The sequence below is a fragment of the Rhinolophus hipposideros genome (genome assembly GCF_964194185.1).
Source record: "Rhinolophus hipposideros genome assembly, chromosome: 24".
Taxonomy (NCBI): domain Eukaryota; kingdom Metazoa; phylum Chordata; class Mammalia; order Chiroptera; family Rhinolophidae; genus Rhinolophus; species Rhinolophus hipposideros.
In genome coordinates, this window is record NC_138070.1 from 14372018 (window position 1) to 14387171 (window position 15154).

General features: G+C 54.2%; 1 protein-coding gene across 4 annotated transcripts; it reads left to right on the forward strand.

The window, feature by feature from the left end:
• The first annotated feature begins 7155 nt into the window (after positions 1 to 7155).
• TMEM119 (transmembrane protein 119) lies at positions 7156 to 13420 on the forward strand. Of its 4 annotated transcripts, none has more exons than XM_081037216.1 (2): positions 7156 to 7233; positions 11390 to 13420. In XM_081037216.1, the coding sequence occupies exon 2, from the start codon at positions 11402 to 11404 to the stop codon at positions 12245 to 12247; it is 846 nt and encodes a 281-aa protein (XP_080893342.1). In that variant the 5' UTR covers positions 7156 to 7233; positions 11390 to 11401; the 3' UTR covers positions 12248 to 13420. The 4 variants fall into 4 exon arrangements, with proteins under 4 accessions (XP_080893342.1, XP_080893343.1, XP_080893344.1 ...); XM_081037217.1 differs by having other exon boundaries at positions 7218 to 7343; XM_081037218.1 differs by lacking the exon at positions 7156 to 7233 and adding an exon at positions 8829 to 8917.
• The last annotated feature ends 1734 nt before the right edge of the window (positions 13421 to 15154 follow it).

Below are 15154 nucleotides of genomic sequence, written 5' to 3' on the forward strand. Positions count from 1 at the left end.
GAAGCTGGTGGTCTGGGCTGGGGACCTCTATGGGCTTCATGGGGGCCTTATGTGGAGTCCCTTCCTCTCTCCAGAGATGGGGCTCCGAGCCATCTCTTCATCAGGGTCCAGAGAGAAAGGGTATATGTGTGACTGTTGGGAGGAGGGGGCATGAAGAGGACAGGCTTGCTGCACGGAGAGGAGAAGTGGTGAAGGGTTTCGCACACACATGGAACCACGGCTGGCCTCCTTCCTCATAATAAAAGCCAAAAACCTGCAAATGCCCACAGAGGCCCTGCATGATCAGGCTTTCGTTCCTTCTGGCTTCACTTCCTCCCACTCTCCCCTCACCCACTCTATTCCAGCCATACCAGACACTTCTTTTCCACTCCTTGAAAATGCCAGGTACCCCCTACCTCAGGACCTTTGCACCGGCTCTTCTCTCTGCCTGAAACGCTCTTCCTCTGATCATCTACCTGACTCAGTCTCTCATATCCTTCAGATCTTGCTTGAATGCCATCCTTTCTCTGCTGTATTTTTCTCCATACCCCTTTCCACCTGTCATACCATATGTACCTTATAGTGATACTTCGGTTTTCTAATGTAATCCATTCCGGAAGACCATTCGAGTTCTGAAAAGTTGGAAAACAGCAACAGCTAGGCCTCGGGATCTTGCACTCAGCGGAAGCCACATGACATGTTCGACTTCCGAGGTGTGTTCGAAAACCGAAGCATTTACTTGGGGGTTTACAGTGTTCATAAACCGAAATGTTCGTCAAGGGAGATGTTCCAAAACCGAGGTACCACTGTACTAAGTTACCTTTTTAATTGTCTCCCTTGTCCCACTGGAAGGTAAGCTTCATACATACGGGATTTTTATCTGTTGTTCTCTGTTGTAACCCCAGGGCTTGGAAGCTATTTGACACGTATTATGTGTTCAATAAGTACCTGCTCAGGGAGGGAATGGGGGGAGGGAGGGAAAAGTGAAGGGAGAGGGAGAAACGGAGGAAGAGGGAGAGGGGAAGGGAGGGAGGGAAGATGGAACAGAAGACCTTAGTGCAGAGTGAGGGGGTGGAGAGTAGGAGAAGTGTGAGATGACATACTGAGTGTTTGCGTGACTTAGGGCCCTGGAGTTCAGCTCCAGCCTCTCCCCAGTTTTTCTTGGCCATCTCCCCCTTTCTCAAAGACAGGGAGAGCTCCCCTGTTTCCGACAGTCCTGCATAGGAAGTTCAATTCCTTCTCGTGATGGGGGACGGAGGGTGGGGCAGGGGGAGCTCCTGGGGGGGAGTCCCCTGCCCAAGGGGACCAAAGGGGCAGGGGGCAGCTGGCAGAGCAGGAGAAGGGTCCCGGTCAGCAGTGTGGTGGTGTGTATTTACATTCCTGCTCTCTGGGATGGTTTCCACATCAGGCTAATGAAGCCACTCCTCGCTTGGGGGCCCTGGGGAATGTAAATGTTTACAAGGCAGTGTACAGCTGGCCAGGCCACCACGGCCACAAGAAGCCAGAGATCCTACGGCTCTGGTCCTCCCCTCCCCCAAAAAAGAGAGGGATGGAGGGTTCTTCCTTTTTCTAAAGAAAACTTAATGGTGTCATAACCTACGGACAGCACACACATCTGAAGTTTGTGCGGCTAGATTTTTCCATATGCACCCGTGTACCCACCACCCAGATCTAGATATTGTGCATGTCCCACCCCAGAAGTTTCCCTTCTGCCCCTTTCCAGTCAGCACCCCCCAAGGATGACTGCTTGTTGGACTTCGGTCCCCATAGCTTAGTGTTGCCTTTGTTCTAGAACCATGTAAATGGACTCATCCAGTGTGTGTTCTTTGGGGCTGGTTCTTTCTCTTGGGATTCATCCAAATGGTTGTATGTTTCATCTCTCTTCCTTTCATTGATGAGAAGCGTTCCACTGACTGGATGTACCACAGTCTGTTCATCCAGTCTTCTAGGGGTGGACATTTGGGTTGTTTCCAGTTTTTTTTGCTGTTATGGATAAAGCAACTACAGACAATTTTGCATTTCTGTGCAAAATGTTATTTGTCTCGGATAAATACCTGGAAGTGAGATTGCTTGATCATCTGGGAAGTGTCTGGTTAACTTTATAAAAACGGCCAGACTGGGTTCCAAAGTAGCTGTGCTGTGTTTTTCTCTCATCAGTAGTGGGTGAGTGTCCGGTTGTTTGCTGGGGGTGGGCAAACAAGTGGAAAATGTACTTAGAGTCACAGAATGACAGAAGTTGGAGGAGCCTCTGCTGACCCTTCCTGGTTCAGGAAGCGAAACTGAGTCTTGGGTCACACAGTACGTGAGGGACTGAGCCAGGACATAATACTGATCTCTCAATTTCCAAGCTCTAACTATTCCCTGGTGAGAACAGATCAGCACCCAGTCTTATTTCCCCGGAGGAGGCTTATGGCAAGCTCTTCCCAACCTCAGGGCCTTTGCACTTGCTGTTCTCTAGGCCCAGGAAGCTCTTCCTCCTGCTCCTTGAGCACCTGGTTTCTCTTATTCTGCAGGTGTCAGTTCAAGCACCTCTTTAGAAAGTCCATCCCTGACCACAATTGCTAAGATAGTTGCCCAAGCATCTGCCGTCAGCCCCTTCCAAACTACTTGCTATCTGCTCATGCCGATAGCGTTTAGCAGTGTTGGGTTATCTTCCCGATTTGCCAGTTGACTTGTTTCTCATGTGTGTCCCCTACTGCAAGGTCCCTGAGGCAGGGGCCTGGTCTGTCTTGTTCTCATGCAGGAGCTGGTGCACATCGACATAATGGCATTGTTATCCCTCCCTGTGCCTCAGTTTCCCCATTTGTAACATGAGCAGGTTGGATCAGAGTCATTCAGCCAGTGAATGGGCATTTACCGAGCACTTCCTGTGTTCCAGGCACCAGTGCTTGGGATACAGGGACAGAAGAGGCCCCGATTTTATACTGCAGAGGCAGACAGTGTAGAGACACATGTAAACAGGCCTTATAGCCCAGTATGCTCAGTGCTCTGAGTGGGGAGCCTGGCGGTGCAGGAGCATAGAGTAGGCTACTGATCTCCCTCCCCAGAGGCCAGGGTTCCGGGAGGGCTTCCTGGAGGTGGTGATGTACAGGGGGTGGTTGGGCAAGGCGGGTAGCATGGAGGACGGTGCTTCACGTAGAGGGAACAGCCTGAGCGAAGGCGTGGCAGCATCAGTCTCATTCACTGCTCTCTGCCAGGCCTGGTTCCTGGCACATATTGGTGCTCAGCTGGGGAATAGCTGGGAACTAGTGAGCATCTTGAGTATACAGATGGGGAAACTGAGGCCCAGGGAGGTTTCACAGTACACCTAGAGCTCTGGCCTGCCTGGATGAGGCCTAGTCTGCCTCCTTGCAGCACCCAAAGGGAGGCCGCTCCATGGGTGTCCCTCTGAAGGCAAGGTCTGTGAGGCCGCAGCCCTGGCCTCTCCAGCCACATGAAAGGTTTGGACTATTTTTTCCCAGAGCGCAGGCCCCAGTGGTCCCAGGAGCTGTGTAATTAGAAGGGGTTCTGAGCCCATGAGCAGCCTGGAGCTGGGGCTGTGGTGGGCCAGGCGGCCCGCCCCAGGCTCAACTGGGGAGGGCTCTGGCAGAGACTGGAGGCGGGTGGGTTTTGCCCTCACCCTCCCTGCTGCCTCGGCCATGGTTGTTCAGCAGGGCGGGGGTCACGGCTGCTAATTGCATGGTGGGCGCAGGGTGGGGCCTCTGAATGGCTTCAAGGCTGGGCAGAGGGCCCGTAGCTCTCGGCCTCTGAAATTACAGGCTGCAAACAAATGGCTCAGCCTGCTCCATATCACAGGCCTGCCCCTCACCCCCTTGGAGCCATGGCGGTACAAGCCATGGGGATCATCTGCATCTGGGCCAAGTGCCACAACAGGTCCTGGAACTACAGAATGTGGAACGTGAGACCCTCGGGACGGACGAATTGTGACTGGAGCAAACTCTCAGAGCATGAGGTTGTCAAAACCTGGGAATGGAGGAGTGCGGGTCAGAGTGGTCATGCATACATAACAAGTATTTATTGAGCACCTGCTGTATTCCAGGCACTGTCCTAGATGTTGGAGTTAAGGCAGTGCAGGAAACAGGCAAAGTTCCTGGTCCCCGCAAACCTGGCTTATCTCCTGTGACTCGATAATAATCTTCAGAAACTGCTCTGAAGGTGCTGGTTCCCGCCTACCTCAGGGCTTTTGCACATGCTGTTCTCACTGCTGGAAATCCTCTCACATCCTTTTCTTTCTACACACCTCCTCCTCATCTTCACCAGCAGCTCTACTATCCCTTCTGCATGGAGACCCCCATGAGCGTTGGGACCAGACTAGCCTCCCACAGGCCCTAAACGGTCCCATCCCAACTCTTAGCCCAGTTTATAGTTAGACAGTCACTTGTTTGTTTACTTACTTATTGCGAGTCTCCCCTCTACTCTGTAATCTATGCCTGTGTTTGCTCATCACTGTCTCCCAGGGCCTGACACTGGGCTGGGTATAAAGTCCATGCTCAAAAAATAATTGGAGAATGAATGACATTTAGAATGTTAGAGTGTTGAAAACTTCGCGTTGGCATGCTTGTGGCAGACATCTAGTCCAACCCTACATTTAGCTGCAGCCCAGAGAGGGGCAGTGATTGGCCCAGCCACCCACAATTGATGTGTTAGCTGCGGGTGGACCTCAGGGATGCTTTTTTCTCCTGTCATTTTTGCTCTTCTGTCCTCAGATTGTGGGTTGAGATGTTTGGCTGGAGGAGAGCATATGTGTGTGTGTGTGTGTGTGTGTGTGTGTTGACATGGTCTGCTAGCCCTTTAACAGGGCAGGTGGAGGAAGTACAGGGATCCTACTGTGGGAGATGGGCCCCTGGGATCAGGGAAGGTCACTGGCCTGGCAGTTTCACGTTCAGCTAAGACACAGCAGCTGATGAAGAAGGGCTCTGATGCCCCACATGTTGTTGGCTCCTGGGTAGGTTACGCTGCTGTGAACCTCAGTTTCTGTATCTGTCAAATGGGCTTCGCTTATTCACTTACCTTTCCCCAAGCACTTATGGAGTCTGTACAGTGGCAGGTTCTATAGGAGGAGGAACCCCAGTACTTTGGAGGGTAGATGATTCCAGCTCCCCAGGAAACAAAGTAATAATATTCAACTGCAATGTGGGAGATAGAATAATGCCCCACCCCTGGAGATGTCCACATCGTAGTCCCTGGAACCTGTGAATATGAATGTCACCTGACGTGGCACAATTTATGGAGTGAGTAAATTTACAGATGTGAGTAAATTAAGGCTCCTTGATGGGGAGATGATCCTGGATTCTCTGGGTGGGCCCACTGTCATCACAAGAGTCCTTAAAGGTGGAAGAGGGATTGGGAGAGAGACTCCCAATCCCAGAGAGATGGCCGTGTGACAAGGACCCAGCCCACTGCAGCTGGCTGTGAAGACGGAGGAAGAAGCCTGTGAGCCAAGGAATGCAGGTGGCTTCTAGAAGCTTGAAAAGGCAAAGAAACAGATTCTCCCCACGAAGATGCCAGGATGAACGCAACCCTCCTGACACCTTGATTTTAGCCCAGTGAGACCCCTGGCTAACTTCTGGCTGCCAGAGCTGCAGGAGAATAAATGTGTGCTGTTGGAAGCCACTACGTGTGTGGTAATGTGGTACAGCGCCGTAGGAGACTCATACACTTGTCCTCTGGCCAGTGCTTGTATATTGCCCAGCACGTTCATGCCTTCCATCGCCTCTGATTTTTCCCATGTGAGAGTCTCTATCCTCATGTTACAGATGATGAAACAGAGGGTCTGTGTGGGGCAGGATACAGTGGAGGCAGGATTTGAACCTGGATCTGTCTGCCTCTGGGTCTGGGGCTCCTTGTAGGGGCCACTCTGTCCCCAAAGGAGGAGCCCAGAACGGGCCCCTGCCTTAGGCTGGATGAATGGCATTGCAAGACGTTAGCCTGGTTCTAGCTGACTTCCCAGCCCTCATCACCTTCTCCTCCCTTTGTCCGCTTCTTGCTCCAGCCAAATTTACTAACGGCACCTTGCCTGTGTGTGGCATTCCCAGCCACTCTGCTTTATCCATGCTGGTCCTTCCATCTGGAATGCCTCTCCAGCATCTCCTGTAGTTCAGACTCCGCTAGTTCATACCTATGTATTCTAGGACCACTTCCCTGCCCGTTTCTCTCAGTGGACCTCTCTTTGCCCTGTCCCCTGCCCCCCACCCTTGGCCTGGCCTCTCCTGCCACAGACACATTTCTGTTTTGTAAAACAGTAATTCATATATGTGTCCTTCTCCCTGGAAGTCAGTGAGCTCCTTCAGGTCTGGGCTGTGTCTGATTCACCTCTGAAATCTGCTTGGCACAGCGCCTGGTGCACGATGGGAGTTCATTAATAACATCTATAACATTCATTTGATGAATGAATGAATGCAAGGGTCCACTGACCCGTCGCATTCCTGAGGTCAGCCAGAGGTGCTGGTTCCAGGGCTACTACTGACTTACTTCAGTTCCCTGGTTGAGCCACTTAAACTCGCCCTGCCTCACTTTCCCCATCTGTGAAATGGGGCCACGACTCCTGCTCTAGTCACTCTATTTAGAGTGTTGTGAAGCCACCGACCTTAGAATGTCAAAGCCAGAGGGAGCCCAGAAAGCTTTCCCTCCACCTCTGCAAATGAAGAAACTGAGGCCTGGAAAAGGGAAGGGCCCAAGTGGGTGCCAGAACTCACTCCCTGCACCATCCCTGGACCTTCCATGAGGCCTTCGTCCATGCTCTCCCTTACACACACCCTGGCTCCCACTCTGCACCCTGAGCCTCGGAAAACCTGAGTCACAGCTGGAACCAAGGATGGGGATTTTCCTCCTCTCTTCCAGGGGCCTCTGACCCTCCCTGACCTGTCTTCTTTGGAAGGCGAGAACGACCCCAGCTCGCTGTTCTGGCGGGAGGCACTGCAGGATAGCCTTGTCTGTCTGTCTGTCTGTCCGCCCCAGCCTGCCCTGGGGACTCGCGGTCGGGGAGGAAATGCCCCATCTGGGCTTCTCCGGAGCGTGGAGGGGGCGCCTGCGGGAGTATGAGTGAGGGGCATGTGTGTGGCCCAGTGCAGCCCCGCCCCTCCCCTACCCCCACCCCAAACCCCTTAATGAAATCAAGCTGGCCCCGCAGCCAGGGAGGGAGGGAGGGGGCGGGAGGAGGGCGGGGCGGCCAGCCCTGAGCAGCGCCCGGGCACCGGCACCGACTCTCTCTCGCTCCACCTGGCGGGAGCACCAGGCCTGTGTGCTGAGGGATTGGTGAGTCCTGGGGTCCCCTCCTCTGTCTGCGGAGCCTGGGGTGTCTTGGAGTTTAGAGACTTTGGAGGCGCCTCCGAGTGTGTGAATTTTGAGGGTGTGCTGGATGCTGGGTATGTGGGTGATCTGTGCTAAGGGTGAAGGGGTCGGAATGTGTGTGCTCCTTCTCTGCGCCCTGGGTGCCTGCTGGCTCGGCCAGAGTGTTGTGTGTGTGCAGTTGTGGCCTGGCTATGGGGGGTTGTGCTGTTCTTCAAAGAGGACGCCAGGATGGTTGCCCCCAGGGTCAACAGCAGGGTGGTGTGGGCTGGGACTGTCCCATCTGGGGGGGTCCACGGTGTTAGAGGGGGTCGTGTATGTGCACATGTTGTCAGAGAATGAGCCCATTTTGGGTCCATGTGTGTTCTCTGTGTATCTGCACTGGTGGGCCGTGTGAGCCGTCCGGGGGGCCCGAGTGTTGTGTGTCCTTAGATGTTTTTGTGTGGATCCACGCTGCTGCTGCTTTCTGTATGTTGTGTGTATGGATTTTGACCCCTCGAGTCCCCTGTCCCTCCCCAGGCCTCCCCTCCAAGAGGCCCAGGCCCCTGTCCTTGGCTGCCCGAGAGCAGGGGGTGCAGTGCTGCAACCCGATCCCCCACCCCCAAAAGCCATTAATTGAAGCCAGGTTTTTTGTGGGCCGCCCTTCCATCTCTGTCTGCCAGTCTCTGGGTGGGGGTGCAGCAGCTGCTCTGGCCCCTCAGCCTTGGGTCTTGGGGTACCTAGACCTTAGGGGTACCTAGACCTTAGGATTTGCATCACCTGCATAGTCCTGACCTCCACTGAGGCCATCACATTTAAAACAATAAAACCTGGGTGCGATGAGCTCTAAAGAGAGGCCCTGCTCCAAGCTGGGAGTCCTGGCCAATTACGTGGCACCCACTAATTGACACCTACTATGCACTAAGAACTGCTATTTCTTGTACTGACAGTAGTTTGGGGAGGTGGCCCTTATCCCCATTGTACAGATGTGGAAACTGAGGCCTAGAGGGGTGACATGCCCAGCTCCAGGACACACAGCTGGGACACACACCTATGGGGTATTCTGAGTGGCCTCTCCCTTCCGGGTTCCGTTCAGGGCTCCACGCTGACTGGCCATGCAACCTTAGGCAGGCTATTGCCAGTCTTGGCTGAGTAGAACGAGAGAGACTGACTGACCCCTCTAAAGCTCCTAAAGGCCTGTGAGTTCCTGTGTCCTGGAAAAAATTAGGACCCAGGAAGGAGATGGGGCAGCTGATGGACAGAACGACCATTTCAGAGCTGTCCAGTGTGCCCATTCTACAGATGGGAAACTGAGGCCCAGAGAAGGCAGGAGGCTCTTCGTGCTGGGTCACACAGTCATCCCCTTTGAGGCCTGGCCGGCTCCCCACATTTTGCCTGCACCTTTCTTGGGGAGCCAGGAAGGGTTGTGAGGATATGGGGGACTCTGAGAGTTGGGATCTTGGCCGTTAAGAGCCAGAGATAGTTTGTGTGGCCTCTTTCTTTATCCTCTGTCCCTTGACCCTAAGGCTTCAGGGGGTGGAAGCCTTTTCCTCTGTCCAGCTCCTTGCTGTGAGTGTGTATATGTTTGCATGTGTGCGTGCATACATGAGTGTGCGTTTGTCTGGTCCTGGATTCCTCACTGGCCAGAGCTGAGGAGACTTCCCCCAACAAGGTAAAAAAGTGGGTCTGCTTCTGGAGGTTGGGGGAGACAATGAGCAAAGGTACACGTCAGGTGAAGATAAGCATTTGTTGACTTTGGGTGTGAAAATGTCCGCTGTTGCTGGAGCTCTGCTGGGGTAGAAATTCGGCCCCTCCTGAATGCCCCCTTTCCTAGGGAAGCGGCGATTCTGTGCCAGGCAGGACCTGTGGTCATCTCCCCACCCTGCAGGCCCCTAGTTTACAGATGAGGCCCAGAAGGGCCAGACAACAGAGCGAGACGGAGATGGAGCCAGGATTCAAATCCCCACCTAACAGGCCTGACACCATTCTGCCACCTTCAGAACTTCAGTGAGGGGACCCCACAGTCAGCCCCCGGGAAAGGCCTCCTGGTCTTCAGCCACCGCTGGTCCTAGTTACCGTCTGTGGTGAGAAGCTTCAGCTGCCACCATGAGAAGTCTCTCCTGGAACTTGACTGGAGGCAGAAAGCAGGGTGGGGATTGGTGAGACAAAGACCCCAAGATCAAAGCTGTCTGTAGGAACCTTTGCCAACTAGTGCCAGAGAGGCAAGGGCCCAGGAAGGCTCTCAAATTTCACGTAGCATCTCCAAGTCTTGTTCCACCTGATGTCAACCAGAGGGTATTAGGCCATCACCGGGTGAGAGAGGGAGAGAGAGAGAGAACACTATTCTTAGAGTCACACAGAACAAGGTTCAAATCCTAGCTCTGACACGTACCGTCTGTGTCCTTGAGCAAGTCATTGTCCATCTCTGAACCTTAGTTTCCTTATCTGAAATATGGAGACAATGACAGTGCCAGCCCACAGGGCTTCTGCAGGATATACCCACAGAAGGGCTCAGTGACCCATGATGAAAGTAAGAATGAGCAGCTGATTTAAAATGAACCCCTGAGTCGTGTTGCCTCTTTTTATGTCCTGGAATTATTATTATTATTATTATTATTATTATTATTATTATTATTATTATTTTGCCATCTGAGCCAGTGTGTCCAAATTCACACGAGTGCAATTAATTTTAGTTAATGACAGTTGGGAAGCCCTCGCTCACCTAGAACAAGCCACTCAGTGGCTCAGCAACATTCTTACCTCATCTCCTGAATCCCCAAGTTACTGTGAGGTAGGTATGGTCATTTGTATTATGGAGCAGGGCTTGAGGCCTGGGCACTCAAGGGGACCTGCAGTCAAGGTGTTGGGAACCTGACTTCCCCCTTCAGCCCAGGAACTTACTGTGTGGCTTTGCCTTCCCATTGCCTTCTCTGGGCGTCTCTCTCCCCATCTCAGTTCCTTGAGACAGGGCCTCGGATCCTAAGGCTTTTCCATCTTGGAACATCTAACCCCACCTAGTGTAAGAATCCTGGGCCCTCCACCGGGTCCGGGTGGGATTCTCAGCGGGTGATCGGGGGGTCACAGAAAGGGGTCCCCGGGTTTATCTGAGCACCCAGCCCTACTCAGGCTGGCTGGGAGAGTTAGTGTTTTAGAAGCTGGGCTCCTCTGTAAACCTGGGCCATGAGGAATGTATTAGTTACCTGGGCTGTCTGGGCCAGATAGGGCCTGGGGATTCATGTGGGGAGCGGCCTTCCAAGGGGGGAGGGAGATGCAGGGTTCATCTGGTTCCCATTTAGTGGTGGCCATAGGACTCACGCTCTAGCAGGCTCCAGCTTTGCCTCAGACAGAAGGGGTTTCCCCCTGCGGTCTCCACATCCTTCTTTGAGCCTGTAGGTGAAGGTTAGCCATGAGGCAGATGCTCCCAGCATGCTCCTGGCATCAGGCCCTCTGCGGAGCTCAGTCTGCAGACTTCAAAACCTGTGACTCTTCTGGAGAAGGGAATGGGACCATTAGAGGGGCTGGAGGCTGCTGGGGAGGGCTCCCTACAGGAGGGGGGATGTCAGCTTACAGTTACTCAGTTTCTCACATACTCAGCCCTACCATCGTCTCTCCCTTGGTGCCTGGATCCAAACCCCAGCCCTTGGCAAGTCACTGAAGCCCTCTAAGTCTCAGTTTCCACATCTGGAAAATGGGGCCAATAATAGTGCCTCCTTCATCAGGTGGGTCCCAAGCTTCAATGAGAAATTCCATGCAAGCAACTTAAAATAGCACCTGGCACATGGCAAGCAGTAAAAGGGTAAGTTATTACGAATTCAGTCAAGTCAGTCGGGATACATTTATGGAGTACTTACTGTATATCAGATATGGTACGAAACCCCAAGGATGCCAAGATAAGTAAGATTCAGCCCCTGCCTCCCAGGACCTCAGGGTGACATGCGGTGACTCTCTGCCGGTCCCTCTAGGACTACAGAGTGAAGTGGGGGGCAGGTGTGAACTCTGCATTTAAAGAAATGGGGCTCCATTCCCGGGGACCTGGGGGACGGAAGCAACTTGCTAGACTATCAGCCATGTTTCCTGGACCACCTCAGGGTCCCCTGAGACCCTGGAGCCCACCTGAGCTCTCTCCTGTCTTGCTTCCCCACAGGTCCTGGACAACATGGTTTCTGCGGTGGCCCCCAGCCTCATCGTCTCTCTGCTACTGCTCCTAAGGGCGCTGCCCATGGCCACCCACTCCGTGCCCCTGAAGGTTGCCTTCCTGGAGGACATGGGGGGCAGCGGGGAGGCCGAGGGCTCATCGGCCTCCTCCCCAAGCCTCCCACCACCCCAGACCCCAGCCCTCAGCCCCACATCGGTGGGGCCCCAACCCACGCTCCTGGCGGGCCCCAAGCCCCCCACCAACTTCCTGGACGGCATCGTGGACTTTTTCCGCCAGTATGTGCTGCTCATCTCTGTGGTGGGCTCCCTGACCTTCCTGCTCATGTTCATCGTGTGTGCCGCTGTCATCACCCGCCAGAAGCATAAGGCCTCGGCCTACTACCCATCGTCTTTCCCCAAGAAGAAGTATGTGGACCAGAGTGACCAGGCCGGGGGTCCCCAGGCCTTCAGCGAGGTCCCAGACAGGGCTCCTGATGGCCGGCCGGAAGACACCCTGGATTCCTCTCAGCAGCTGCAGGCTGACATCCTTGCCGCCACCCAGAACCTCAAGTCTCCCGCCAGGGTGGCCCAGGCCAGTGGAAATGGAGCCAGGATGATGGAGGGCAAGTCAGAGGAAGAGGAGAAGGGCAGCCAGGAGGTGGACCAGGAAGCCCAGGGGTGTGGCGACCCAGTGGAGAAACCAGAAGTGCCGAAGGAACCCTGCTCAGCAGTGGCAGAGGGGGCTGTGGTGGCCGGCGAAGGCCCAGGGAAGCCAGAAGCGGCTCCCTCATTAGCCCAGGAAGCTGACGGTCCAGCTGGCCCCCCCGAAAGCCCCTGTGCTTGCGGCAATATCACCCCCAGCGTCTAACAAGCCTCCAGGGCTGTGGCCCTGACTGTCGGAACCCTAGTGGTCCCTTCCTCGGCCTTAGAAAGGCTCTTGGTCCTTAATGCGCCCCGATGTCCCCTCTTCGACCACTCCCAGCTGCAAATCCCAGAGAGTCCTGATCCTACAGTGGGCAGAGATACTGGTCTCCAGTCGACCCCAGTTATCTCACGAAGTTCTAGAACATTTGCCGCTGCTGCCTTCCCAAAGGGCTACATTCCAAAGCACAGTTTCCCTGGGAGGCGGGGCTGGGGCTGTGTCCTCTTAAAGCCACGTCAGTTGGGAAACATACTTTGCAGGTCTCTTGTGATAGTGCCAACGTTGTTGCTTTTCCATTGAGGTAGAAAAGGAAAACAAAACAACTGGGAGTTTTGGAAGAGGTTGAAAGGGAGGTGCAGAAGTGCCTGGGGTTGGTGCGGTTAGAGCTACCGCTGAAAGGGCCCTGATTAATCAGGAAACTTCCCGGAGGGGCCCTTGCTCAGGGTTCTGACAGGGCCTGAAATGAGCATTTCCCATCTGGGTTCCCTGAGGTACCCTGTGGAAAAAAAGATTTGAGAGTCCAGTGAGTTGCAGAAACACTGTGTCTCTATTCCCCCACTCCCCTTAGAGCACCCCAGGGCTCAGACCAGTCGCGCAGTTAAAAGCCCCTGTTTCACTTAGCCTTTCCCAAACTGCTTTTGACCGTGAAGTGCCTTTTTGTTTTGCAGCTACAGAGTAAAATGTTGCAGAGCACACTTTGGAAATTACTGCTCTAAATGTTTTCTAAGGCACGCCCCTCCCCACCATACACGCAGTCTATGGTTGTTCTGGGGTGTGGGGGTTTGGACCCTCTCAAGTGCTGTCTCTTATCCAGGTACGCGGGTGGCGATGGAGCAAATGAATTGAACCTTTTTTGAAGCTTGGGGAGGGGGGGATGGTTTCTGACGCCCGGCCTGGGCATGGGGGCCCTGGCCCCCAGCCCTTAGATGATGCACGTTGTCTGGCAGCCTGTGTCCATAGCATTCTTTAGTCCTTGACCAGGGAGTCTGAGCTCCGTCTTAAATCTGGGGAGGTTGTGGGGGGTCCTCTTCCCCATGCTTCCGTCTGGGCCCCTCAACCTCTGCACAACTCTCCAGGTGCTGAGACATAACAAACCAGCACAATAAACCTTTATTCTGGCCTGAGTCTTGCTGTTTTTCTGAGGGTGGGAATGAGTCTGATGGGAGATGGGGCTGTTTCCCATTTCCCCTGGGCTGTTCTGTGGGGGTGGGGCAACTTCCTGGGGGAGACATATCAGCTAGGCCCTGGGGGATGAACGATGTGAGAAAGAGGAAAGAAAGGGTGTCCCAAGGGTTGGGGGGTAACAACTCATGCTCCCAAGGCTGAGCCCCAGCCCTGGACTTGTGGCCACACAGCCAGTTTCCATGCACGTCTCCGTGACTTACTGTGACCACAGGGGAGCCACTCGTCTCTCTGTTGCCCTGAGGAGACAGGGAATGGAGGTGCTCCCAGCCGAGCCTTCAGTGTTCCATACCCCTGCAGAGTGGCTGTGGATGGGATGGTCTCGGATGATGCCATCCTCACCGCACCCTTGCTGGCGCCTGGGGTTGCAAGCAGCCCTGGCCTTTGTCTCCTCACCACAAGGCTCCTCCTCGTTTTTTGATGGCAAGTTCCTGTGGCCACTGCCCCCCCCCTCCGCCCTGGAGCTGCCAGCTGGAATCCAGATGTGGCTGGGCTAGGAGCACGTGCTGGATCCCCGGGGTGGTGGGGGCAGGGAGGCCGTCCCTCTGCTGCCCCTCTCCTCTACCAACCCCACATCCCCCCACATCTATCCGGAGGGGGCCCGGGTTTGGGTTTCATAACACACAATGGCCTCTGTCTCGCTCAGTGGGGAAGGGCCCTCCCTTTCTCAGCAGACCAGCTCCTGCCCAAGAACATGGGGAGAATTGAATACAAATACTGAATACCCGGATGCTGTGTGGCTCTGACCAAGTCACTCAACCTCTCTGGGTGTGACAGGCTCCCTCCTTGTTCCTGAGCTCCTGTGGGGTCCTAGGCACTGGGGTGTGGCTGGGAAATGCATTAAGCTTCCCCATGACAGGCAAAAACAAGGTAAGAGAAGTAGACCGTTGGAGATCCCTGGGAGCAGTCAGGGGTGAGTTTCCCAATCAACAGCTCCCTGGTCAGTGGTTCCTCATTAATACTCAACTTGGCCTTCCAGAGGGCATGGAGTGTGGCCTTAGCCTTAGCCTGTGTCCACTGGGACTGGTGTGTTGGGGGGGGGGGGATTAAGGAGGTGGTCTGAGCCCCAGTGCAGGAGTCAACCAATGTCTTCCTCACCTCTGAGCTTTTACAACTACTATTCCCTCTGCCTATGACATCCTTCCACACCTTTCCTTGCCTTGCTAAAGCCCTCTCATCCTTTAGCTTCTGGCCTAGATGTCCCTCCTTCCTGGGAGCCTTCCCTGACAGCTCCAACCCAGCCTCTTCCACAGTCCCCTGGGCTCTGTGACAGTGATTCCTCACAATTAATGAGCATCTGTTATGTGCCAGGCACTGCTCTAAGCACTGGATGTAATTAACTCATTGAAACTTGCAACCCTACTAGGTCGGTACTGTTATTAGTCTTATGTCTCAGAAGAGAAAACTGAGGCCCAGAGAGGTGAAGTCAGTTGCCCATGTCACACAGCCAGGATTCTGGCCCCTTAGTCTGATTCCAGAGGCTGATTTCTCCACTGGGCTCTATTGCTTTTTTGATGAATGAATGAGTGAATAAATGAAAGAAGTCTTTGGGGGAGAGGACAGCAGGGCCCTATTCTTGCTTAGAGCCCCTTCAATCTTTCCCCCCATCTGCGATGGAGTTACCAGGAGGGGGGTCTTTTATGGGCACACATCTGGGTGGGCACCAGTGGG